This window comes from Astyanax mexicanus, chromosome 1, assembly GCF_023375975.1.
Source record: "Astyanax mexicanus isolate ESR-SI-001 chromosome 1, AstMex3_surface, whole genome shotgun sequence".
Lineage (NCBI taxonomy): Eukaryota > Metazoa > Chordata > Actinopteri > Characiformes > Acestrorhamphidae > Astyanax > Astyanax mexicanus.
Window position 1 is genome coordinate 15,195,484 of NC_064408.1, and position 25,881 is coordinate 15,221,364.

General features: G+C 41.0%; 1 protein-coding gene and 1 long non-coding RNA gene across 4 annotated transcripts; one reads left to right on the forward strand and one right to left on the reverse strand.

Annotated features, from left to right (window-relative positions):
- Window positions 1–686: 686 nt before the first annotated feature.
- Window positions 687–24,840, reverse strand: pdzd3b (PDZ domain containing 3b). 3 transcript variants are annotated; one of them, XM_007260510.4, is made up of 11 exons: window positions 24,768–24,840; window positions 13,288–13,333; window positions 11,521–11,582; window positions 11,122–11,333; window positions 9,026–9,230; window positions 7,718–7,854; window positions 6,555–6,759; window positions 5,806–6,002; window positions 4,982–5,227; window positions 2,001–2,225; window positions 687–1,162 (listed from the first exon to the last, which is right to left on the reverse strand). In XM_007260510.4, the coding sequence occupies exons 2-11, from the start codon at window positions 13,317–13,319 to the stop codon at window positions 1,118–1,120; spliced, it is 1,566 nt and encodes a 521-aa protein (XP_007260572.4). In that variant the 5' UTR covers window positions 13,320–13,333; window positions 24,768–24,840; the 3' UTR covers window positions 687–1,117. The 3 variants fall into 3 exon arrangements, with proteins under 3 accessions (XP_007260572.4, XP_022523387.2, XP_049325978.1); XM_022667666.2 differs by having other exon boundaries at window positions 11,521–11,585; window positions 24,768–24,819; XM_049470021.1 differs by lacking the exon at window positions 24,768–24,840 and having other exon boundaries at window positions 11,521–11,563; window positions 13,288–13,306.
- LOC125785880 (uncharacterized) lies at window positions 2,851–3,860 on the forward strand. Its single transcript, XR_007428195.1, has 2 exons — window positions 2,851–3,147; window positions 3,421–3,860. It is a non-coding gene; the product is annotated as an uncharacterized LOC125785880 (long non-coding RNA).
- Window positions 24,841–25,881: the final 1,041 nt, after the last annotated feature.

The following is a 25,881-nucleotide window of genomic DNA, read 5'->3' on the forward strand; positions in this document are numbered from 1 at the left end:
TAAAAAAAAAAAAATAAGTTTAATTTAAAAGAGTTACAACAAGCAAAGGGCACCCTGAAATGGAATGGAATAGCTCATATATATGTAAATAAACTGGGTTTAATCAGTAAAGATGCTTTAAGAGTCATGTTTAAAAGGTTTATAACTGGAGTTTAAATGCTTTAAGAATTGTACTCAATTTTTAATGATACTAAATCGTATAATATTGTTGTGTATTGAGATGATTAATATATTTTTCAGTATAAAAATTATCAAATTTTCATAAACTATGATTTTTGTGAACGGTTGAAGTGCTTCCCCTGCTAAAAAAAAAAAAAAAATCAAGAACTATTGGTCACTAGCTCTTGATGTGCAAAAGGGATTTTTTTTCTCATGTACTGTATTGAGCAGATAATACCTCAGATACAAATCAGAATAAATTGTGCTGCTGTTACATCATCAGTGAATATAAGTGTGCGCATAACATCATGGATATGGGTATCCTTATTTTTAGTAAATAGTCTATGACTGATCTATGGCACAGACAAGTGCAGATTTGACATATTACACGTCTCACACATGTTGACATTGATCTGACTAAGGACTACAATAGTTATTTTCTTGTTTTTAAGCCTCACAGTGGTTTTGTTAAAAATGACAGGCAGTCCCATCCTATTTGTTTAAAAAAAATCCAACAAACCAGAGACTTGCAGAATAACAGTCACAACATTTTTATTAAAGATCGATCTAAAGTTGATTTAACATAGCAAATCACACACTTAAATATTGCTTCACTTTTATTGCCTTATTATATGGGCAATAAGCCATTGCTTATCCTCATGATCTCCCATCTTTCTTAGTACATCATTGTTTCCAATGTATACACTGTACACAAGCATGAACAGATAGATGAACACCTCAGAGCTGCTGGAAAAGAATTGGTGAGTATCACAGATTTGCTCTTTCTTAAAACAACAGAAGAGTTTTATTGCTGCAGCATTGTTAAGGGACTCATCTCAATCCCCTGTCTGGTCACAGTCTGTTCCAGCAAAGTTAGACGCTTTCTCAGCACAGTTCTCCCATGGAGCCCAATTGATTTCTGAAATCCTCAGGAAGTGACTTGTGTTTGTCTCAGGGATTAGAATGGAGGCTTTGTGTGAGAGGGGTTCACATCCTCCTTTACCTGCAAAAAAAAATGAAGTCATTATTTGTTTAATAATTGTGTATGTGTGTGTGTGTGTGTGTGTGTGAGAGAGAGAGAGGTCTGTATCTGGGTCATTATTAGCATACTGTGCCTTTTGATTAATTTTATAATTACTTTTGACTATTCATCAAATCTATAAGACTTCCGACTACACAGAAATCTTCTCACAAAATTTTCTCACATTAATCGCTTTGTATATTAAATATTTATATCCTGTCATGTATGTGTCAACCCTAGCAAACTCCATGACAAGGTGAACATTTTTTGCATATATTAGCATTTGATTAAAACATGGTTGACATTGAGTGGCAGACATATTAAATTGTTCTTGTTCAGTTTTAAAGATACATTTCGACTGTCTAAAATTATTTTAATTTATTTAACCACGACTAGGTGGGCAGCTTAAGCTTTACCTCAGCTGGGTATGGAGACAATATGAGGAATATTAATTGAAAATTAATATTATTATTATTATTATTATTATTATTATTATTATTATTATTATTATTAGTGTCTTTAGTCTTCAGAAAATAAAACAGTATAAAGGTTGTGATGTCACTGATGACAAAGATTACTTTCTTATCCCAAGATGACACATTAAATACCATAAATACCTTTAAATATCTTGATTATTAGCAAATTATGTTTTAAAACAGCTTCAAATCTTCAAATAACATCATTTTGAAATAATAGAAAACTGTATAAAATGTACTTGTTAAAAATGCACAAATTTTACACACATTGTTTTTATGAAATTTAAATAAATATGCTGCAGACAAACACGATACATTGATACATTGAAGGTCTGATACTGTACCTCAGAGGCTTTCACAGCTTTTTCAGCAGAGATAGGCTCTCTGTTCTGCTTCATCCACTCATACCCTGGTCTGTCCACCACCAGCAAGGACAGAGTGTTCCCTCCCATCTTCATGAGCAAGATCACGTCCTCCAAACACTCCTCTTCTACATTCTGTCCATTCACCTCCACCACCACATCACCCTGCAGGAGGCCGGATCTCCCTCCTGGACCACCTGGTGCCACCTGTATATTATAAAAGGCATTCCAATGGTTATACAAAGCTATGGAAACAATACAGATTGACCAGTTTAACAAAAACACTGACATGCCAAAGGTCATGGAATAGAAGTATATAAATTGATCATGAAATGTTATCTCAGGGGTTGGCTTGGAAATGCCCAGACCTGTGTTAGTTGTGAGATGTTATCTTGTGAGTGAGACTGTGCACTAGTCAGCGTGCTCATGGCAAGGTAATATGAATTATCTCTATTATCTCTATTATGAAGTTGCTGGCTGGTTGCTCTGGATGATGGTCAGAATGGTGTTACTAACTTGTTGCTAGGTGGCAAATATTGTGATCCTAATGGTTTGTGTGGTGTCCCTTGATGTTGCTATGATGTTCCTAAGAGCTTCCTCGATGAATGGTATTTCAGACAGTTGCTAGGGTCTTGCTTAGTGGTTGCTAGGGTGTTGCTTAGTGGTTGCTTGTGTAACAGAGTAAGAAAATCCCTGTGTTTTAAAAATTTAAAATTTCATAAAATTAGACTCTTTAATGTTTTAAAATGGAGTTTTGGCGGCCCCTACTGGTAAGTGGTGAACTGCAGTTACGCGGTTTGATCCTTCTGAGCCACCGTCCCTCAGCAGCAGTCTCTGATTCTCTGTGCTGCGGGTAGGTGCTGAGCTCCGAGTTTTCTTAATAAATAATAATTAAAAACATATTTTAGGTTAAAAATTATGCTCCAACTATGTTAATAAAACATATTAAAACTTATTTTTGTGAAGAATTGATTGTTTTAGGTCGTAGGTAACTGTTTATGACTCTATTTCTCACTCCTCTGTTAAAAGTTGGGTGAGATTCACACGAGGCTCCGTTTTTCAGTGGCAGTAACTGCAGTAGCCACTTCACCACGACAGAAGTAAAAAATATTTACGTGTTGTTTTCCAGGTATGTATTTTATTAATATTTGAATCTTTATCTGTTAATGTTCTGTTATTGTATTATTATTATTATTATTATTTTTTTTTTTTTGTAAAACTTGTAAAATGCTGATTTCCATCCATTTTAATATGTATGTTTTATTGTAAGTTTTTACTGATAACGCAGAGACAGTTCTTAATATTTTTCAAAGCTGTGTTTTATATTCTCTAAAAGAATATTGTGTATAAAGCCATATATTAGGCAGTTAAATATGTTTTTGCTATATATGTGCTGTTTTAGCAGCAGTCTCTGATTCTCTGTGCTGCGGCTGGCAGTAACTGCAGTAGCCACTTCACCACGACAGAAGTAAAAAATATTTACGTGTTGTTTTCCAGAATAAAAGTGGATGAAAGCATGAACGAGGGTGTGCGTGTGCTGCTGTGCTATTGGTGAGGGGTGTCGTGAAACAAGCTGGCTCTGCTGACGGGTCCGTCACACTGGTGCCGTGAATCCGTCACACTTGGGTGTTGCTTAGTGGTTGTCAGGAACATTCTGTGGTATATCCAGATGGTTTCTCTGGTGTTACAGGAGGATGTTTTTGATTTTGCAATCCCTCAAACGAAGCGCTGCATTCAAGCCCAAATCGCATAAGCAATGCTTCGAAAAGTTTTTTTTGTTTGTTTTTTGTCTATTACCCATCTGTTACCAATACTTAATAGTAAATCATCTGGCGCCTAAAAGGTTCACATTAGAGGTGTGCCAAAAAATCGATTCACATAAGAATCTTGATTCTCATTTACTACGATTCAGAATCGATTTAAAATGTCCCAAAATCGATTCTGAGGGGCGGGTTTTAGACTGATTTTGGGCTGGGTATTTTTGTTGGACCTGGCAACCCTGGGGATAGCGCTTGTCCTTTCAAACGGAGATCTTCCAGACACACACAGAGCGTAGGTGTTTGAGAATCACCGGTAAGATGGCAGAACAAGCACTATATTACCTTAGATTAACGTGTAGTTTCAATGTTTTATGGCAGAATGCTTCATAACAAGCATAAAAAAGATCGCTAGTAGTTAGTTTCAGTAACTGTTAGCTAGCTAACTAGCTAACTTTCCAGTTCCACCTTAAATAACGCTACAGGTGGCAGCGGGCTGCAGCATTTAAGGCGGAACGGAAAAATACAATAAGCTAATCAGAGCTAATTTCAGCTCCTCATCACAGAGGAATTAAGGAATGGACCATATGAATTAATTTCTCCACCTCCTGCCCCCTTTCTGAAGAAATACAACGACCTTAAATTAACTAGTTAATCAGCAGCTGCTCCTGAACTTTAGCGCTCCACTGCTATCATCACATCAGCCCAGCAGCGTCACCTACACACCACCGCTAGTAGCCTGGTAATAAAGCAGTGTTATTTATTATTTATTTATTGTTCATTAACGTCATTGTGATATCCCAGTGATTCCTCTGTCACTGAGGACCCACATTCCTGCACATTTTATTGTTTTTGTAACACATTACCTGCTCCAGGACCAGTGTATATTATGGAGGGTTTTTTTTCAATAAGATTCATAAGCCAGAAGCAGAAATTTTTATAATTCAAATCGTTTTGAATCAAAAATCGATTTTGAATCGAATCGTGGCCCCCAAAATCGGAATCGAATCGAATCGTGAGATAGTAAACGATTCCCACCCCTAGTTCACATTGCCTGTGATTTCACATTTCACCAGAAATCATTTTGAAATGATGTTGACAGGCATGTGGAGATTGCTGTAGTGTGTGTGTGGGTGTGTGTGTAAAATCTGGTGAAACAGAAAGCTCTTATTAGAGGGAGGGATGTGGAGTGAGTGTGTGCTGTACCTGGTTGATGAAGGTGCCAGGTTTCTGTTGGACATAGCCCAAATGGAAACCGAAGCCCACAGCTCCTCTCTGTAGCACACACAGTCTGATACTGGGCTGAACCTGGGTTTGAGGGTCCTCCTGGGCTTTAGCCAGGGGCGCCGCCAGCTTCATCACTGCTGCACTCGGCTCTGGAGAAGCAGGCTGTTCTGTCTGCTTTTTAGTAGAGCAGTGATCCTCAGTGAAGAGCAAGGGAGACAGACCCAGCTGAGGAAAAACCATCAAGAAGAACAAATTGTTTTTTGATATTAATGACATATTAGTTATTTAAAAAGGTATTTTGCTGAAGGAAATACGGAATGGTTGCACAACTGAATGGGAAAAATCAAGGTTTGGAAAACCATCAAACAGATAAGTGTTTACATCTTGTGAATGGAAGTATGTCAGTGCATCCTTACATCTGTCAGAAAATGAGTAAGATGCTTTAAAATTTGAAAGACATTTTAAAGGTTTCCATGATGATGGACAGAGCTATATATCATTCCAAAATGAGGGAATAATGTATATAATAAAAAAGTAAGATATATTTATTGCTACTGTTAAATTAAATATCCAAAATGCGATAACTGCAAGGCAGATTCCTTTTGTAGATATAAAAATCTCCAGTCAGAAGCCAAAGGGGCTTCATTTTTTCCCCCTCCTGGATGGGATGCTTTAATAAGTAAGAGAAGGAGCATCATGGATCGTCAAAACTCATTTCACCTCTGACTACTCTAAAGTATATCCCGCTGTACAGTTTGTAATAGTGACCTATATTTTGCAATCTGTCACTAATACTCACCCACCTTAGTATAGAATTCTTGGCCATTGAGGGCCATAGTGGTGATGGTGACCTTTTGTCCACTCAGTCTGAATCTGCTGACCACTTCCTCGTGAATTAGGCCATCCGTGGACTCCCCGTTCACCTCCAGCAGGAGCTCTCCATCCTTAACACCTGCCAGCTCTGCAGGACTCCCTGCATCCACCTCCCGCAGCATGTGAACTGCATACACACAAAATACAATTATTAGTAATTGCCACTATCTCAAGGTTTTACCCTGTGAATCTGAAATGATTAGGGGAAGTGAAAAGGACAGTCTATGAATGGATTTTTTTTATATGGGTCTTTATGATATTTAAGATAAGCAGGTTTATGTAAAATATGTTTTCATATAGGAATTTTGATCATATTTACAATACAGATACTTCTCACTGTTTACTTTTTCATTTTATTCAGTTTGTGTGTTTATACTGTTTTAGTGTAATAATATAATTGAATAACTTTGCAGGAAATTGGCAACTAAATTGTGGAAAAATATATATATTTCAGATAAGATGAAATAAAAAATTGAGAATATGCTTTTTCTATTCGTTAAAATTCAAGTGGTCAAGAGAATAATAGCATTTCTGTCCATGAACTGAAGATCATTTCTGAGTGTATCATGTAACAAGACAATGACCTTTCATACATGATCTAGTAATTTAAAAACATCTAGTAAATTTTGTAGTTGTAGTTGAGCAGTTGTAGTTGAGAATGTGTCTGCTCATCTCTCACCTTTGTGTCCTGCTGGGGTTCTTTCATGTCTAAGCAAGAAGCCATAGCCATTGGGCGCCCGCTCCAAATGAAGCCTCTTTGGCCTGTATGGCATGCTCTGGGCATCGGCCAAAGCGGGCAGAATGGGCATCCGCCTGCGGGTGTAACTCATCTCTCCCTTGCTGTCTATTACCAGCACTGTCATGTCATCACTGCATTTTTTCACCTGAGGGTTAATGGATAGTCACATTAATGCAGGTGCTGATGATAGATAAACTTTTCTCAGAAAATAATCAAAATTAATCAGGGCTGTATTTTATTGATATGGAAAGAAAATGTGAAATACTATAGACATATTTCATACTGTCTTTGTGTGTATGTTTTTTTTTATTACTGAAAGCCCAGTCACATTTGTCCATAACTTTTACACTTGACTATTTTCCATTTCTCTTTTTGCCCTCAAAGTCCAATATATATTATATATTTTTGATGACCCTTTATCTGACCACAAGGAGAGATTTACAGTAAATTGAATTATAACTTTAGGTAAATTCTATATACACAAAATGAAATTCACTAAAAAGATACCTTTATTCCAAACATTTTTTATTCAGACTTATAAAATTATATGCACTTATTGAATAATTTGAAAAAAATACAAAAGCAAAAACATGAAACATACCTAAGCATACAAAAAGGAAAATATATTTTAAAAAGCTTCAAAATATCTACGAATTTATAACTTTTTTATTTTTTATTTGTCAACCTAATTTTGTGTTTTCTTCTGTGTTTTGGATTGAATGTTGTGTAAAAAAAGAATGCTATTTTATGGTGTGACTTATTTGAATATATGTAAATATATTTTTAAGATCACAGACATGATACATTTGAAAGGAACTGTTTCATATATGGACTGTATGCACTGTGAAGTAAATACATATTTAAAGGACATATTTACACAGTATGCCAAGCTCGAATGAAAAAGCTAGGAAATCACAATATCTTACTCCATGATATAGGCTCTTTAAAATAAATCAGCCATTTCTAAACCACATTACTCTGTCTGGAAGCAGTTGTGATTGTTAAAAGCCGGTTATTAAATGAACAAAATCTAACATGGCAGTTGCAGTGATTTGGCTTGAGACTTTAAATAAACAATTCCAGTAAAGCTTAAACACACCCACCATCTTGCTAATAGCAGTATGTGTGAGTTCACAGGCCAAGGCACCATCAATCCAGATCAGCCGGTCACCTTTTCTAACTCCAGCCTTTTCTGCTGGACCCCCAGATACTGGACTTATGGTGAACTTGCCTTTCTCACCTGCAGAGGGCACAAACAGCACAAAATCAACAGCAGAAATTACTCTGATTAGTTATCTCAGACTCAACTGATCTCATTTTTACTGGATGTTGCAAACTTCCCCAATTCACAAGACGGCATGTGTTTGGACTGAGGCAAGTAATGGGACAGCGCTATCCAGTGCTATATTGCTGTTTTAGTAAATACAAAAGTAAATTTCAATCACTAAATTTAATTAATGAAATTCATATTAGGACTGTGGGTGGGAGCAGCAGAATATGTGTATGTGTATGCAGCGTGCAGCTGTGGGTTTAAAAAAAAGTATGGTTATTATGGTATTCCAGGTGTTTGCTAGGGGTTTGATAGGTAGTTGCTAGGTAATTGCTAGTACGGTATCCCAGGTGGTTGCTATGCGTTTGATAGGTAATTGCTAGGTTGTTGCTAGTACGGTATCCCAGGTGGTTGCTATAGGTTTGATAGGTAGTTGCAAGTATGGTATCCCAGGTGGTTGCTATAGGTTTGATAGGTAGATGCTATAGTTGCTAGTACAGTATCCTAGGTGGTTGCTATGGGTTTGATAGGTTGTTGCTAGTTGGTTGCTATAAATATGCAAGTTGGTTGCTAATGTGCTGCCAAATGGTTACTGTCGTACCCCAAGTAGGTGGTTTGGTGTTAACAGCGTATTTGTATGATCATGACTAGTAGTAACATGATGTTTTGTAGTTGCTAGTATGCTATCCCAGGTGGTTGCTACGAAATTGATAGGTAGTTTCTAGGTAGTTGCTAGTATGGTATCCCAGGTGGTTGCTAAAAATTTGACAGGTATTTACTAGTATGGTATCCCATGTGGTTGTTATGAGTTTGATAGGTAGTTGCTAGTACAGTATCATAGGTGGTTGCTATGAGTTTGATAGCTAGTTGCTAGTTAGTTGCTAGTACGGTATCCCAAGTGGTTGCTATGAGTTTGATAGGTAGTTGCTAGTTAGTTGCTAGTACAGTATCCCAGGTGGTTGCTATGGGTTTGATACGTAGTTGCTAGTTGGTTACCTTGATTACGCTGCTTGGTTGCTAATGTGCTTTCAAGTTGTTGCTGTCGTACCCCATGTAGTTGATGTTAATAGTGTATTTGTATCATCATGACCAGTGGACAGTGCATTTAGACTTTCCTTGTGCCAATCAAATTAATTCTCACCTTCCACAGGCAAGATGCTAAATCCCAGGCCAGTAACATGGTCTCTGGTAATGTGGCAGAGTCGAGGGGGGCTCCAGTCCCCTCCCCGCTGGGCACTGGCCAGCTCCTTCAAGTTTTGACTCTGAGCCACTGCCTGCTCATACTCCTCCCCGTCCAGCACCAGCATACACAGCTGAGATCCACTCTCCTGGATCCTTCGGGCCACCTGGAAGATAAGAAGCATTAGATTAATAGAAAGTACAGCATTTTTGCCATCATTCCACTGTGTTGTAGGACCTTCATCAAGGTGTGTGGTAATGCTGAGTGTGTGACGGCTTTGGAGCTCATTGGGGAGCTCTCAGTACACTTGGAGGTCACCCTTTCTCTTTCTCAACCACCAATGGTGGTTGGTGTGGTGCATTGGATAACACCACCGCCTGCCAGTGAGCTACCATGTGGTGGACTAGGGTTCAATTTCAGAGCTGGGTAACTAGGCTTTGCTACAGAAATAAGAGTCCTTGGGCAAGACCCCTAACACTACATTGGCCCTCCTCTGTAATAGGTAAAACCTATTTAAGAGCATCAGCTTAATGCCGTAAATGTATTGTAAATGTAGTTTGGGGTTATTTAGACCAGTTTTGATGATTTGTGTGTGGATGGGCTTATGTGTTAGTGATTTTGAGTTGAAATGGTGTGACTTTGGTGGTTCCGCTGATGGAGAGTTATTCACCCTACAAAGTTTAGGGTGGAAGGCGAATAAGAGTCTCCACATGGGTGGAACTGCCATTTCAAGAGAAAATTACTGCTCATTACTGCTCAAAACTCCTAAACTGTACACATTATTACTCAACTCAACTCAACTGTTGATTCATTATATTCACTCTCCTAAAGTGCAGCCTACTATTGAAAGCAACAGTAAAAATGATAAAAACAGCAAAATGCAACAGTATACTGTGGGAGTAAAATGTGTTGCTTATCATCTCCAGACTTTGATAGTTATGGGAATTAGCATAAATTAATAGGGATTGTCATTGTCACACATTCTGCACAAGGTGAGCGCAAACTTGACATGCAACAAAGTGAAAACTAAGGTATAAACAGACTCCATCTCTTCTCTCCAATGTTCACACCCTAAGAAACATCCTACTGGACTGCCTTATCTGCTCCAAACTGGAGCTGAACACACATCAGAAAGGAAAGTACTAAATAAAATAAAGAGGTTTTATTGAAAAGGCACAATCCAAAATCATGGACAAAAACAGGCAAGGTCAAAAACAAAATATGTAAGGCAGTAAAAAATACCAAGGGCGGGTAATACAGTCCAGGTCAAAACATGGCAAGGTAGTATTAGAAGACAAGGCAAAGTCATATAGAAGATACAGCTCTGAAAAAAATTAAGAGACCACTTTCTGAATCAGTTTCTCGGATTTTGCTATTTATATGTATATGTTTGAGCAAAAAATAACATTGTTGTTTTATTCTATAAACTATGGACAACATTTCTTTCTAAACATATTGTCATTTAGAGCATTTATTTGCAGAAAATGAGAAATGGCTGAAATAACAAAAAAGATGCAGAGCTTTCAGACCTCAAATAATGCAAAGAAAACAAGTTCATATTCATAAAGTTTTAAGAGTTCAAAAATCAATATTTCAGTCTATCAGTCTTACACATTGCTTGTGGATAACTTTATGCCACTCCTGGTGCAAAAATTCAACCAGTTCAGCTTGGTTTGATGGCTTGTGATGATCCATATTCCTCTTGATTATATTCCAGAGGAATACAATTTCAATTTGGTAAAATCAAAGAAACTCATCATTTTTATGTGGTCTCTTATTTTTTGTAGAGCTGTATAATAAAAAGGGTCTTACACTAAATAAACAAAACATGGGCAAGATGAACAATACTACACTAATGGAACTGCCACAACATAACAAACAAACACTACACACACACACACTGACATACAGACACACACATACACTCCCCCTAAACACACACACACACACACACACACACATAACTCCAAGATAAGAGAAAATGGCATCTACAGACCATGCTGTAACATCCCTTGTAAGAATATTTGCTACTGATCAATAGGAACATATGTTCTCACCTCCACATGTCCGAGGTCTGCCACGAACAGCTCATTGACTTCCAGGACACAATCCCCATCCCTAAGGCCAGCCTTCTCAGCCACACCCCATGGGTCCACATGCCTGACCACATGACCACACAACCCTCGTTCCACACGTAGATGGAAGCCAAAATTCTCCCCGTCCTCCTTCTTCAGGACACACAGCCGGGGCGAGGGGCCAGACGGCCTCTCTACAGGTGAAGAGCATTATTAATGTTAGCTTACTACTGTATTACATTCCTCCAATCAATTATTCTGTTACAGAAGTCTTTTATTCAACAATCAGAGACAGAAAAGTACATCTAGGTACAAAAGGGAATGAACAATACAGTAAATAGCACTGTAATTACAGAAAAGAACCAATCTAATCTTACATACCTCCGTCTTCAATGATGACCATGGTTGGATTGTCTATCCCTTCCTTCGGATTGAAGACAAATCTGCTTAGTGCACATTAAAAGAAAATCCACCTGATAAGGGCTCAGAGTCTTCCAGCTAAGAGCCAATGAATTACAGAATAAATCCATAAAACCATAAAACAGCCCAGTCATCATCTGAATTAGCCACTCATCAGACACTTGATTGAACATTACATAATAAGGCCTAATGCAGCAGTCTGTGCACGTGTGTTCTTACATAGGTCTGGGAGTGCAAAGTCTTCAGATTTAAAGCTGAGGGTTCAGGTAGAGTGTACAGGCCTGAGATTGTCTGTGTGTTTGTATTTATTTGTGTACATTTGGAGGCCAAACTAATTTAAGGATTAAAATGTCTGGATTAATGGTCCTGACTTTGCAATGTTTTAGGGCTATGTACTGTAAGAAAATACTCTAATCAGCCATAACATGAATTCCACTTGCAGGTGAAGTGGAAAAAAATTGGTCTTGAGTGGCATCGGTCAAGGGGTGGATATATTACAGGGTATCTGTATATTCTTAATTTTTATTGTCTAAAATCTACTTCAAATATGTCTTAAAAATTCACCAAAAATTTTGTGCATTGTATTCCACAAACTACAAATTCCATATGCTAAGCTAGGCGAACCAACTGAAATATTTTGGGATTTGTTGGGTGCTACTCTCAAGTACGGTCATTAACGTATTTTTTGCACTATAACAGGCACCGGATTATCACTAAAAGTCTACTTTCTGGTCTATTTTCATACATTAGGCACATAGGATTATAAGGCGCATTATGCAGCGCTAGTAAGAAAAAGGGGTTTCGCCATGTTTTCCTTCTAATTCAGCAGGGCTCGTCGCGTGGTTAAGTAAAGCTAAGCTAAGTAAACAAAACTGCAATTCTTAAGGCTGGGTGCAACAGCATTAGCTGCTAACTGCTAGTGCTAGCCATGGTTAAGGCTAGTAAATGCCGCCTGACAGCGTTACACTGAGGTACCTTGAGTGTTCCACCAAGCCAGGGCGATATTATCAGTTCGTCCCACATAGCTGGTTTTAACGCAGTAAATGTGCAGGTTACAGTCCAATATACTCACCACTGAACAGCAAAAGAGCTAGCGCTGTGGTTAGCGGCTAATGCTAATACTGCTTCAGCAGTGCTAGCCGGGGTGCAGCAGGCTACAGGCCAATATACTCACCTCGGAACAGCGAAAGACCTGGCAACTAGCACGGTTAGCAGCTAATGCTAATATTGCTCCAGCCTTGATGCTGAATTAACTTCACTGAAACTTCATACATAAGGCACACCAGATTATGCACTGTCTATTTTTGAGGTAAATGTAAGGATTTTAAGTGCCTTATAGTGTGATAAATACAGTACTTGCTTTTACCTTGTAGAGACTGTACTCTGTGTATATTTTTTTAGCAATATAGTGTGATATTGCTGTCAGACAAATTGTAATAATTGTAAATTTACAGGCGAAGGAAAAACCGCTTCACTTTGAGGGGAAGTCAGTGTAAAAGCATTTTATTACAAGACCTTTTACAGCATTTATATTGTCAATTAAACCCAAAGTAAGAAATAACAGCAAATTTACATTATGCTAAAAAGAAGTAAATGACAAAATAGAGATATATTTTTTTTTTACTGTGTGTGTGTGACAGGTATAGAATACAGTATACTGTGTGTTAGTCAATAAGCACAGAAAACTAGCAAGTCATCTAAAATAGTATAAACCAGGCTGAGACTTACTTAGTAAGCTCCATGGCATTTCCCAGTTCCATGGCATTTCCCAGCACTGTAGAAAAGTGAAAAGCACACGTTTAGAAGTGAGTTGGAATGAGAAAAGGGCAAGAGTTGACCACAACTGACCACAGTATCACTAGTTACATTATTGAAACACATTTAGACACATTTAACAACTGGACAAAGGTTCAGAACTGTAGCTGAAATAATAACAGTTTTATTTGCATAAATACTGATCCTAAATCAGTCAATCTTGTGTAAGGTTGTGTAAACATTCATTCAAACTCTACAGCCCAGATCTGCCTCTGAACTTCCTCTTTATCTGATCAGCTGAGCAGCGAGCTCATGCCAGCTATGGCTGCCTCCCAAACTATGCTGGGGAGTTAACATGTCATAAATAATCAAAACTGTATTTATCTTTAGCCGTGCCGGGTACTGATCAAACACCACAGATCAGAATGCTGTGTTATGTCCACATTCCCCAGTGCATTGTGCTTTGTGAGTATGAATATGTGAAATTCCAGGTGATCAATGTCTAAGGAATGTTCCACAGTCCATAGTGGTGTCTTTTAAGACTGTATTGACATTTTTTTCTGTTCATTGACCAAATAATACAGACTTCCCTGGAACTCTAAGCAAAACCCTCCTACCTGAACTCTGTTACATTTTTTCTATTATCTGAATATTTAAGGTAAGAATTTAGCACATAAGATATGTGCTATGCGTCTATATTGCACAGGATGCGCTGTTACTACAGAAAATCATTAGTATAATAAAGCTTGAGAGATTGGATGACAATTGGCTTGTTTTAAAATAAAATAAGAGCAGTATAATCACCCAACATATCCATATACTGTCTCTAAACTGCTCCCCACAGAGTTGCTGCTTTGAACTGACATGAGTTTCATTTAACCTCCTAGGATCTGGCGTCCACATGTATGGACATCATATTTTGGGTTGTCTAGACCACAAAAATAAATTTGGCTCTACAAGAGCCTGGTGTCCTCATATAAGGCCATTATACTGTCACCTAGTGGTGGCAGAAGAGTTTAACACGTTACAGTTTCGATTTTTTTCACAAATTTAAATGAACAGTAAATAAAGTAAATGTTTATATATTTTTTCTTAATGTCTTTGTGTTGAATCAGCAATTGAAATGAGCCATACTGCTGATTGGGGCCAAACAATTCTGATGTGTTCAGGCACAAAAAAGATGTTTTGCACATCATTGTGTTCTATTGTGTTGGAGTGGTTAGGGTAGGACTGTATTTAGGAACTGGTAACGTATTGACAATCGCCACGGTATGTCGGTCAGAACATATGTCACAGGAGGCAGACTTCTGTTACTGTGGTTTATTGTCTTCACAAACACACACAAAATAGCAATGCACAAGGGGGTCAAACTGAGACTTCACAAGTTCTCATTTGGGGTATGGTTCTGTAACAATGAAAGGACAAGAAATACAGACCACATAATATGAAATACAATAAACTGATAACTAAATAAACTACATACAAGGCAAAACACTCCCTCTGAAATAACTGAATTATCTATCATGCCTTGCACACATGAACCCTTCAAGGTCACCAGTTAAGCTATGAATGGCTTTGTCATTTATTAACATTAGTAGTTCAAAGTCAGATACATAAATTACTCGAATTTGGTAGGAAACATATCCACAAACACCCAAAATAATAATACAACTGAAATTAAGCAGGTAACACTCACCATTCTTCATTTACACACACCACAAACAAACACAAAGCAAAATGGCAGGGGAGCACTTATCCTCTGACTTACACCAAAAACTTGCAGTGTCATAATGGCTGATTAAAGGGATTGTAGGCTGATTAAAGGGATTGTAAACCTTTCTGCATAAATCTAACAGCAGATGGCGCTGTTGCCAATGGAAATCTATGGCCTTTACAACACAGCCGCCCCCAAATATGCTAAGCATATTTGCTCATTGTAAAGGCTCTCTTATGAAGAGGGAGGTTTGCTGTCTGTCTGGCCATCTGGGACCTCAGGAAGGACAATGAGACGAGCAACGGGACGAGTGAAGCTCCTGTCCTTTATCTTGACCTCGGCAGTTCTGATGAGCCCATCTTGCCCAGGGAAGACCTTGATGACTCTTCCGATTGGCCAAGCAGCTCTGGGGAGTTGCGGATCTACTATCATTACGACTTGACCTGCAGCCAGTGGCGTGGGAGAAGTGTGCCACTTCTGCCGCATCTGCATGGTCGGTAAGTAATGACGAATGAAGCTCCTCCAAAAGTGGTCGGTGATGATCTGACTCTGCCTCCAACGACGTCTGCTTAGGGCCTCCGACTCAGGATACACCACTTGAGGGAGAGCGCTGTCAGGCCGCCCCATGAGAAGCAGGCTTGGGGTGACAGGGTCAGGGTCTGCCACGTTGGAAGAGACGTACCCCAAGGGCTTTGAGTTGAGAATGCACTCGACCTCCACCAGCACAGTTCGAAGGCACTCCTCAGTCACTGGTTGAGAGCCGACGGTTGTGTAGAGAGCTGCCTTCACTGACCGGATCTCTCTCTCCCAAGCCCCACCAAAATGGGGTGCAGCAGGTGGGTTAAAGTGGAAAGAGATCTGGCTCCGGGCTAAGGTCTGTTGCAAGTCCGGATGCATGTCCCAGAAGGCCTTGTGCAGTTCCTTCTCTCCACCCTTAAAGTTTGTCCCTTGGTCGGAGTATAGCTCGGCAGGTCGTCCACGGCGAGCTATGAATCTCCTCAGGGCCATTAGGAATCCATCCACGTCTATGCTGGTCAAGACATCCAGGTGTACTCCTCTTGTGGTAAGGCATTTAAAGATTATGCCCCATCTCTTCTCATTCCGCCTTCCCACCTTGACCAGGAATGGCCCAAAACAATCCATGCCTGTTGAGTGGAAAGGAGGCTTGTGGAGACGTAGCCTGGCAGCAGGCAGGTCCGCCATCTTAGGAACTGCTGGCTTGGCTTTCCATCTTTGACATTCACAACAGCGGAACTGCTGCTTGCGGATGGCCTCTCTTGCACGTAGAATCCAGACTGTCCGGCGCATTTCTGCGAACACCCGTTCCGGGCCAGGATGGCGGAGCCTGCTGTCGTAGTCCTGGATCAGCAGCTGGGTTGCAGGATGCTTGGGGTCAAGAACTATGGGATGCATAGTTGAATATTCAAGCCCCTCAGCTCTTCGCAACCGTCCTCCAACTCGGATGAGTTCTGCTTCTGGATCGAACTCGGGTGCTAAGGTAAGTAGCCGGCTGGATGAGGGGACAGGCTTTTCTGCTTTGAGCAAACGATACTCATCGGGGAAGTACTCCAGTTGCACTGCACGGAACAGGAAACTCTCAGCATCTCTGTAACACTCAGCATAGGGGGCACCGTCCTGGCTGGCCGCCCCGTGCAGGGACTGTGCGGTTGCATCGAGGAGATCCTGCCAGCTGTTGTACTGACTGGCATCAGGTACCTGCACATTGGAGTCCACAGTGGCTATGCCGCAGTAGGTAGGCTTCCTGAGTTCCTCCGTATCCTCTTCTGCAGCTGAGGGTGGTCTCTTTGGCCAATCCTCAGGAGACTGAAGAAGGAACGGTGGACCCTGGCTCCATCTATTGGGCGCTGCAAGGTCTGCCAATGTCTTCCCTCTTGTCAGGTCGTCGGCAGGGTTCCGCACTGAATCCACGTAGCGCCAGGACTCAAGACTGGTGAGTTCCTGAATTTCTGAGACTCGGGTTCCCACAAAGACCTTAAATCTACACGACTCGGACTGTAGCCATGTTAAGACCGTCGTGGAGTCAGACCACAGCACTGTCTCTCTTATGGGGAGTGTAAGCTCTTCCTGAAGTAGCCTAGCCAGTTGAGCTCCGACGACAGCAGAACACAGCTCTAAGCGTGGCATAGAGTGTTGCTTTTTCGGTGCTACCCTCGATCTGGCCATCAGGAAGGAAAGAGCCACTCTTCCCTCTGGATCTTCTGACCTCAGGTATGCCACGGAACCATAGGCTCGCTCCGAAGCATCACAAAACACATGGAGGTCCCTCACCACATCCTGGCGATCCATCTCTGCTGGCACATAGCACCTTTGTAGGACTATCAGTGAGAGAGAAGGGAGCTCACTCACCCATTTATTCCAGGCTTGAAGCAGCTCATCGGGGAATAGAGGGTCATCCCACTGCCGTTTCTTGTCCCACAATCTCTGTACCAGTACCTTGGCTCGGGTAGTGAATGGTAAGATGTAACCAAGCGGGTCATATTGGCTGGCCAGGACCCGGTACACATGTCGCAGAGTTGGCACTTCGTGCTGAGCTGGCCTGTGCTTGTAGCCAAGAATATCTCTGTGGCAGTCCCAGCGCAACCCCAGGGTGGACTCATTCACCTCTGTGCATACCTTGGCAAGCCAGAGCTCAACCTTGTCTGAGCGGGCTTCTGTAGGTAGGTGCTCAATGACACTGGGCACATTGCTAGCCCACTGGCGTATCTCGAACCCTCCTTCAGACAGCACAGATCGCAGCTTATCAATGAGGTATTTAGCTTCACCCTGGGTTCGTGTGCTATGAAGGCAGTTGTCGACGTAGAAGTCCCTTTCCACGCACAACCTCGCACCTTCATCCGCTGCACAGTTGTCAGTCATGTGTCTTTGGAGGGCAAAGGTGGCACAGCAGGGACTACAGGTAGTTCCAAAAGGCAACACCTGCCACTCGTAGATGGTTGGGGTGCACTCTGTCTTCCCATCTCTCCATATGAAGCGAAGTAGAGGCCGATCTTCAGGAAGAAGGCGCACCTGATGGAACATACCTTTTATGTCCCCGCTGATACCAATGGCGTGCTGGCGGAACCGAAGTAGCACACCTAGCAATGAGGGCCCCAACGTTGGACCAGGTAACAGCATCTCGTTGAGCGACATACCCTTGTGCCGGAACGAGCAATTGAACACAACTCGATGCTTGCCGTTGTGCTCAACCATGTGATGGGGTATGAACCACGACTCGGTGTCATGCTGCAAGTCACTACTGTGACACTGCACCACATAGCCGCTGTCAACTAACTTCTGGATCTCTGCATTGTATTCCTGAGCCCTCTCAGGAGTCTTGACCAGTCGCCTCTCCGTACTCCGGAGCTGAGGCATCACTGCGTCCACTGAGGCTTGAAGGGTAGGCATGCCCTTCTTCCTCAACAGGGGTGTGGCGTAGCGCAGAGTGCCTGCGATGTCGATCCGCACAGTCTTGCTTTCCAGGAGTGTGATGACTGCCTGATCTTCTCTAGACCGGGTGACCAGCTTAGCGTTCCGTGGTGGCAGGACATCTAATTGCCATAGTTTTTCCACATTCCTCTGTAGCTCAGCTGCTATGGGATCCACAGATGTGAACAGACAACTGGTTGACTGCAGCCTCAGGTCCAAGACACTTGCTGGTCCTTGTAGTACCCACCCGAGCCTGGTCTTTACTGCAGCTGGTCCCCCTGGAGGTCCCAGCCTCACTGGCTCAACAGGTGTGATGAGGTGAGGGTGGTCTGCGCCAATCAGCAGTAGAGGGCTGGCATGGGTGAAAGACGGGATGGGAACGCTCTCCAGATGCCTGTATTTCCTCTTCAAGGACTCCATAGGGTAAGAGTGTGTGGACAACCCAAATGCCTTGGCTGTAAAGGCCTGCTTTATCTGAAAGCGCTTCTTGGGCCAAGCTGTTGACGAGATAGTGAATGAGACACATGCACCATGGAGAGTCTGAACGTCTTGCCTGATGGTCCTCAACTGCAAATCTTCAGGGCTACCCTGCAGTCCAAGCTTCTCTGCTGCTTCTGCGAGCAGAATTGTCCGTTCAGAACCATCGTCAAGAACTGCGTACGTGTCAAATTTGCGGCTGCCATGCCGTAGTTGCACCTTGATGACCTTCAGCAGCACTCTCTGGTTGTCTCTAGGTTGATCCAGGTACAGGGTCTCCGTCGTAGCAGCAGGCACAGTGTCAGCCTTCTTTGATGACCTCTGGTTCACCTCATGGAGAACTTGTAGGTGGATATTCTGGCAGAGGCCGCATGGCTTCTTCAAAGTGCATTGTGCTGCTTGGTGGGCCCTGCCACAGCGCCAACATCTGTGCTTCTCCCGGATCCACCGGATTCTTTGATCTGTGGTCAGTCCCTGGAACGTCGCACACTTGCTAAGAAAATGTTCTTCGTTGTCACAGTAGGGACAATAAGCCTTGAACTTGCCTTTCTTAGCTTTGGCTGACATGCTACTTTGCTCAGCAGGTGCATTGCCAGTGGTGTCCTTTCCACTATGTAGGATGGTGGTAGACTTGCTGTATCGGGAATCCTTCTTCCGATCTGCCTTACGAGTCTGCTGCTCTTTGTCAGTTGCGCTACTGAGCACCCCTTCTGGGTCTTGGTACCAGACTTCGGCCCGCAGCCACTCTGCCAAGTCCAACAGGGTGTGAACGCTGCCAGGTCTGTAGTGCATCTGACGCTTGAACACTGCCCTGAGCTCTGGAGGCAACTTGCTGAGTAGACGGGCCACATGTGATCCACAATAAAGCTCAGCTTCACCTTCTGGACCCAACGTCTTCAGCATACCCACCAACGAACTGATCCGGAGGGCAAACCGCTCGAATGAGGCAAAATCACCTCGGCGGACATCAGGAGCATCCATGACCTTGGCTATGTTGTTTAAGGCGAGCTGGTGGGGTTGCCCATACTTCTCTGTTAACGCCGCCATAGTGTGGGTGTACGGAGTGGGCGAATGCAGATACGAATCTGCCACTAGACGCGCTTCTTCCAACAGCAGATGATCCCTTAAGATCTGATAGCAAAATAGCTCTGTGCTATTTGCAGGAAGAATATTCTCTAAGGATATCTTGAGCTGAAGAAACTCACTGGGGTCTTTATGGATGAAGTCCGGAATGGACGGCTTTGGTCCCTTATAGGTGAGTTCCCTTGTCTGCACTCCCAAGGGAAACTGCTGGCGATGAAGGGCAGGAGGGTTTGGATGTCGTGGGACTTGCATGCCAAATGATGGTGCTGGAGGTGGCCGTCCAGCATAGGTGGAGTATGCTGGCTGCTGAAACTGGGAATAGACTGGTTGACCAGCTGCTCCGGCGGCATCCAGGAACTGGGGATGACTGAGACCGTAACTTGCCGGTAGACTACTCTGAAGTGGCAGTTGGTGAGAAGGCGTCACAGGTTGAGCCGTCACTTGCTGTGATGCCATAGCCTGAGGTAGGGAGGCAGTTGACTGCACTTGTAGCAGTGAGCTAGCATGCACCGTAGGGACGACCGCTGGGGCAGGAGAATGATGCACTGGTAACTGCTGTGGTGTTGGTCTAGTATCCTGCATCACAGATCTATGAGACTGCGCTGGTGACAGTGCGTGAATTTTGTCCTTCATCATCTGTAGCTCGCTCATCACCTTTTCTAAGTACGCCATCACTGGATTGGATGGAAGGCCTGATGGGGCAACGATGGAGTCAGGTGCCTGAGCCTGTTGCCCATGATGACTCACCTGGTTCGCTGATGGTGACTGAACACGACGTGCTATAGTTGGTGGGGGGTGAGGCTGGTTGGCGTCAGACTGGTTAGGAGGCTGAGGTATAGTGTCGGGCATATTGACAATGACTGTTGGTGACAGAGGTACAAATGGTGGCGGAGCGCCAGTGTCTATCAACAAGGTGTCGTCAGTCTTAAACGCGGAGGTGTGATAACGGGGTGAGCCGAGTGTCTGTGTTTCAGCAATCCGTCGTGGGGTCACACTCGCTGGACTTAGCAGTGACACTTCGCTGTCTTCTATTACCCTATCACTCTGGAATGGGTCATTGCTGCTGCTCACAGTGTGCTGTCTCAGACTCTGACGGAGCTGACGAACAAGACGAATGTCTGGTCCAACTCCTGTTGCTCCCAACTCAGTGAATAGCTTATCCAACTCCTCACGTAGCATCAAGGGGTTAGAAGAGTCTGGCGATGGTGGTCGAATGGAAGCTGATGTGAATATATCACCATCCGATTGCTGTAGGAGGCACCCTTCATCCTCTTCAACCCGCCCCTGTGCATGCTCGGTATGGCTAGTGTGTGTAGCTTGTTTCCTGGTGGTGTTGTAATTCACCACAAAGTCCTCCAGATGTCTAGGCCGGCGCGTCTGGCGTTCTGGAAGACCTGACTGTGTCTTATCCATCCCGTATCCGTGGTAACCGTCAATCCGGCTCGAAGGACCTCAATGTGTTGGAGTGGTTAGGGTAGGACTGTATTTAGGAACTGGTAACGTATTGACAATCGCCACGGTATGTCGGTCAGAACATATGTCACAGGAGGCAGACTTCTGTTACTGTGGTTTATTGTCTTCACAAACACACACAAAATAGCAATGCACAAGGGGGTCAAACTGAGACTTCACAAGTTCTCATTTGGGGTATGGTTCTGTAACAATGAAAGGACAAGAAATACAGACCACATAATATGAAATACAATAAACTGATAACTAAATAAACTACATACAAGGCAAAACACTCCCTCTGAAATAACTGAATTATCTATCATGCCTTGCACACATGAACCCTTCAAGGTCACCAGTTAAACTATGAATGGCTTTGTCATTTATTAACATTAGTAGTTCAAAGTCAGATACATAAATTACTCGAATTTGGTAGGAAACATATCCACAAACACCCAAAATAATAATACAACTGAAATTAAGCAGGTAACACTCACCATTCTTCATTTACACACACCACAAACAAACACAAAGCAAAATGGCAGGGGAGCACTTATCCTCTGACTTACACCAAAAACTTGCAGTGTCATAATGGCTGATTAAAGGGATTGTAGGCTGATTAAAGGGATTGTAAACCTTTCTGCATAAATCTAACAGCAGATGGCGCTGTTGCCAATGGAAATCTATGGCCTTTACAACATCTATTGAAATATAAAACTAAAGTCCTCATATGTGGACATAATCTTTCTCAAAAAGTACATAATTTAAAAAGATCATTCTGTACCACTTTAAAATAAGACTACCTTTACAATTAGTTTATGAATTGTTACTAATTATGTTGTAAATGCTTTAAAAATCATTAATAATCAGTTATAACACATACATAGAAAGGACAACAATATAGATGGCTGTGGGTTCATTATTTGACAAACAAAAGGTCATTGTTGCCCTTTCTACATATGTGTTATAACTGATTATTAATGATTTTTAAGGCATTTACAACCTAATTAGTAACCATTAATAAACTAATTGTAAACCATTTATGAACCTTTTATAAAGGTAGACTTTTTTAAAGTGGTACTGATAATTCTTTGTTTTTACCTAATCAGGTACCAATTAGTCCAAATAGTAAAGATAATAAATAAAAAATAAAAATAAAAAATGCATGCCATGCAAGTGTTTGGATCCTAAAAGGTTAAAGTACAAGATTCACATAAAAAATATGCAGATGTAGAATTTAAGGTGAAAAAACTATAAAGGCAAGAAACCGAATTGTTGCACTGGAATTTAATTTTTTAAGTGAAACAGAGAAACACAATAAACACATGGTGAACACTGCAGCCTTTAAAATGTAACAATAAATAAAGGAACCAACTTAGCTGTGTATTGTCCAGCCCATTGCATAGCTAGTGCCAAATGTAAAAATGAAATTAAAGCAAAATATTTATTTTGAGTTCACTGTAAGGTTAGATTTGATATAATAGAAATACACAGTTGCATCAGTATATCTGAAGGTCTGAACTGATACTAGAGAAAGAGCTAAACCAGCCAGCCAATCATCATGTGGATTCACTGATAAAGCACATTCACTGACATCTGAAACAAAGGTCCTATTCAGAAACACTGTGTGTCCAAAAGAGTTACAAAGAATTCCTCACAATCCAGGGAGGCAGTGAGGGCCAGTACTGCATAGTTTCACCTGAACCCTGAGAAAACATAGTCTTATAAGCTATTAGCTAACAGGCTAATAGTCCTATATTAGCTTTCATACAAGCAAAAAACAGTAAGCATCAAGGAAAAAGGCTGCTGAAAGCAGATTCTTATAGAAAACCATGTTAGAGCAAATATAGAATGGTTCTCATTTCTCACTTTGCGATTGTGTTAAAATTAGGAAATCTCTACATTTTATGGGGACAGCTAAAAATGTAGTATATAGATAGTGTTGTAAGAACACTGTTATGTGCTTATTTGATTTTTAAGAACATAAACCAATCAGTGTGTCACCCAAGCCATGAAAACATTCCAACCTGCTTCTAATATAACATAAAAAACACCCAAATAATATAGTCAAAGCCACTTAGTTACTTTGTGCACAGTGGTTGCTCAGAGACACTACTAAACAAATATACATCTGAAGTGAAATGTGGACTAATGAACCATTAGGGTGTTCCTGTGAGAGTTCTTGTGCAGCTTCACTAAAGTTACACAGTGCAGTAGCATTTATTACACACACATACACAACAAAACACACAAACAGAGCACACATGTAATCACAGTAATAGTAATATATAGAATTGTTGTCATAAATATGAGTTTGTGCCAGTTATTGTTTTATTAATCAACTAAAGGAGTAGTTCTCAATACATATTTACTATCTGCCACCAATGGATGTGTTAAAAGTTTAGCTGGAGCAAAAAAAAAAAAAATGTTTAGGGTGCCCTAAATTGCCCTCAACGCCCAGATAATATATGAAAAATTAAATATCATTCTAAGTAAAAAAACAGTCTTACATGATCTCTGCTTTAATGTTAATGTCCCTCACCCAAATACATTATCTATCATTCAATTAAGACCTAAGATTTACCTGTTTTGCCCCAGGTTGACTCCTATGTGGAGAGTATGTTGGACACAGAACAACATTATTACTATGAACATATGTACTTTACTTTACCAGCCTTAAGCTATATACCATATTTGCACTACTGTTATATACTATTTATACTGTCATTCCATCTCAATCACCATCAATATTGCACTATTGTCTTCCGTCTTACGTATGTTTATTGTGTCTTGTTGTATTGTACATATAGTGTCTCCCACTCTTTTATATTATATATCTATTGCTTTTTTTACTTATATTTATATATCTATTTCTCCCCCACACTACTGCACCTTGTTTTTGTCTCATGTATGTCTATTTGTGTCCCTGCTGTATTGTACACATAGTGTCTCCCATTCTCCTTTATTATATCTATTATCTGTACTTGCTGTAAAATTGGGAAGGAGAGTAACGTAATTTCAATTCTCTGTATGTCCTGTACATATGCAGTATTGACAATAAAACTACTTGACTTGACTTGACTTGACTTTCATCTTCCACAGTCTACACATACAACATTATTTCATCTTCAAAAAGTTCATATATTTCCAAAAATATTATTGTGACACAGAATAATCTGTCTTTAACTATGAATATTTCAGAAAGACTGGTCAGAAATGAAGCAAATACATGAGTAGAGCAGGACTGGCAGAAAACATTAAAGAGAACAACAGCCCATCAGAAATTTAAAAACAAAAAGGTTACCTGTGAAGGGTGTGCGTCTCAGGGTGGCTGGAGTGTGTGTGTGTGTATGTGTATGTGTGTGTGTGTGTGTGTGTGTGTACAGGATGTGACAGATGGACATAAAGCACCTCCTCTTTTCAGACCAGCAGACCTTCATTTAATGGTTAATCTCTACTGGTCTGTTACTTTCTGTGTGTGTGTGTGTGTGTGTGTTTGTTTGTTTTCTACACGAAAGGAGTGAGCTGCTCCACCCTCCCACATCAGCTCATAAACTTTCACTGAGATGGTGATCTTACGTGATTAGGGATGAGCTGGAGCTTCACAGCTTAAAGAAAAAACAGCAACTATTATTCAGCACCTTCATGAATTCCTTCAAGAAATCTATTCCAGGTGACTCTTTCTCATGAAACACTGAGATTAAAATACCAAAAGTGTACAGATCTTTCCTCAAATAAATGTACTACTTAGTAGAATCTAAAGTATAAAACATATTCTGGTTTATTTTATAAACTTTTTGTTTATAAAATAATTATGCATGTGTTCCTGTAAAGCTTTAATACAGTCTTAATATTATATTTATAATGTAAAATAAAATAAAATAAAATAAAAAAAACAACATTTGACTACTACTGTATGTCCATAAAATAGCATAACTCCCCCTATGAAAATACATGCAATATAATGATAACTGTTGTAAGGATATTCAAAATTCCAACTATATACACTCACTCAGCTACTATGAGTTGCACCCCTTGCTGACACAGATGCGCAAATGCACAGCTTGCATTTGCAGCTTGTCAAGACCCTGTACAGAAATACTACCAGTAAATTCCACCAACTTGTTGTGTGGTCATTAATAAATGAATCTGAATCTGAATCTGAGAATAGGACTCAGATAATGTAGATAAAGTAAACATGAACCTTTGGCTCTATGACTAATTTTATGCATTGGCTAGACAGCTATAAAAAACTCCCCCACTGGGGGAGCTTTGGATGAGATGGGGTAGTGAACATCCAACTTCCTGACCTCACAAATGCTCTTGTTGTTGAATGCAATCAAATAGTCACATTTGCACAGTAATGCTGCAAAATAGAGTTTCCTCTTTTTAATACTTTTGATTTGATTACAGATGCA

Coding starts and splice junctions, on each gene's coding strand:
- pdzd3b (XM_022667666.2), bottom strand. CDS start 13,319: ATGGAACTGGGAAATGCCATGGAGCTTACTAA. Junction 6,760..7,717: donor ATACTGCTATTAGCAAGATG/GTGGGTGTGTTT, acceptor ATTAACCCTCAG/GTGAAAAAATGCAGTGATGA. Junction 6,003..6,554: donor AACCCCAGCAGGACACAAAG/GTGAGAGATGAG, acceptor GTGTGTATGCAG/TTCACATGCTGCGGGAGGTG.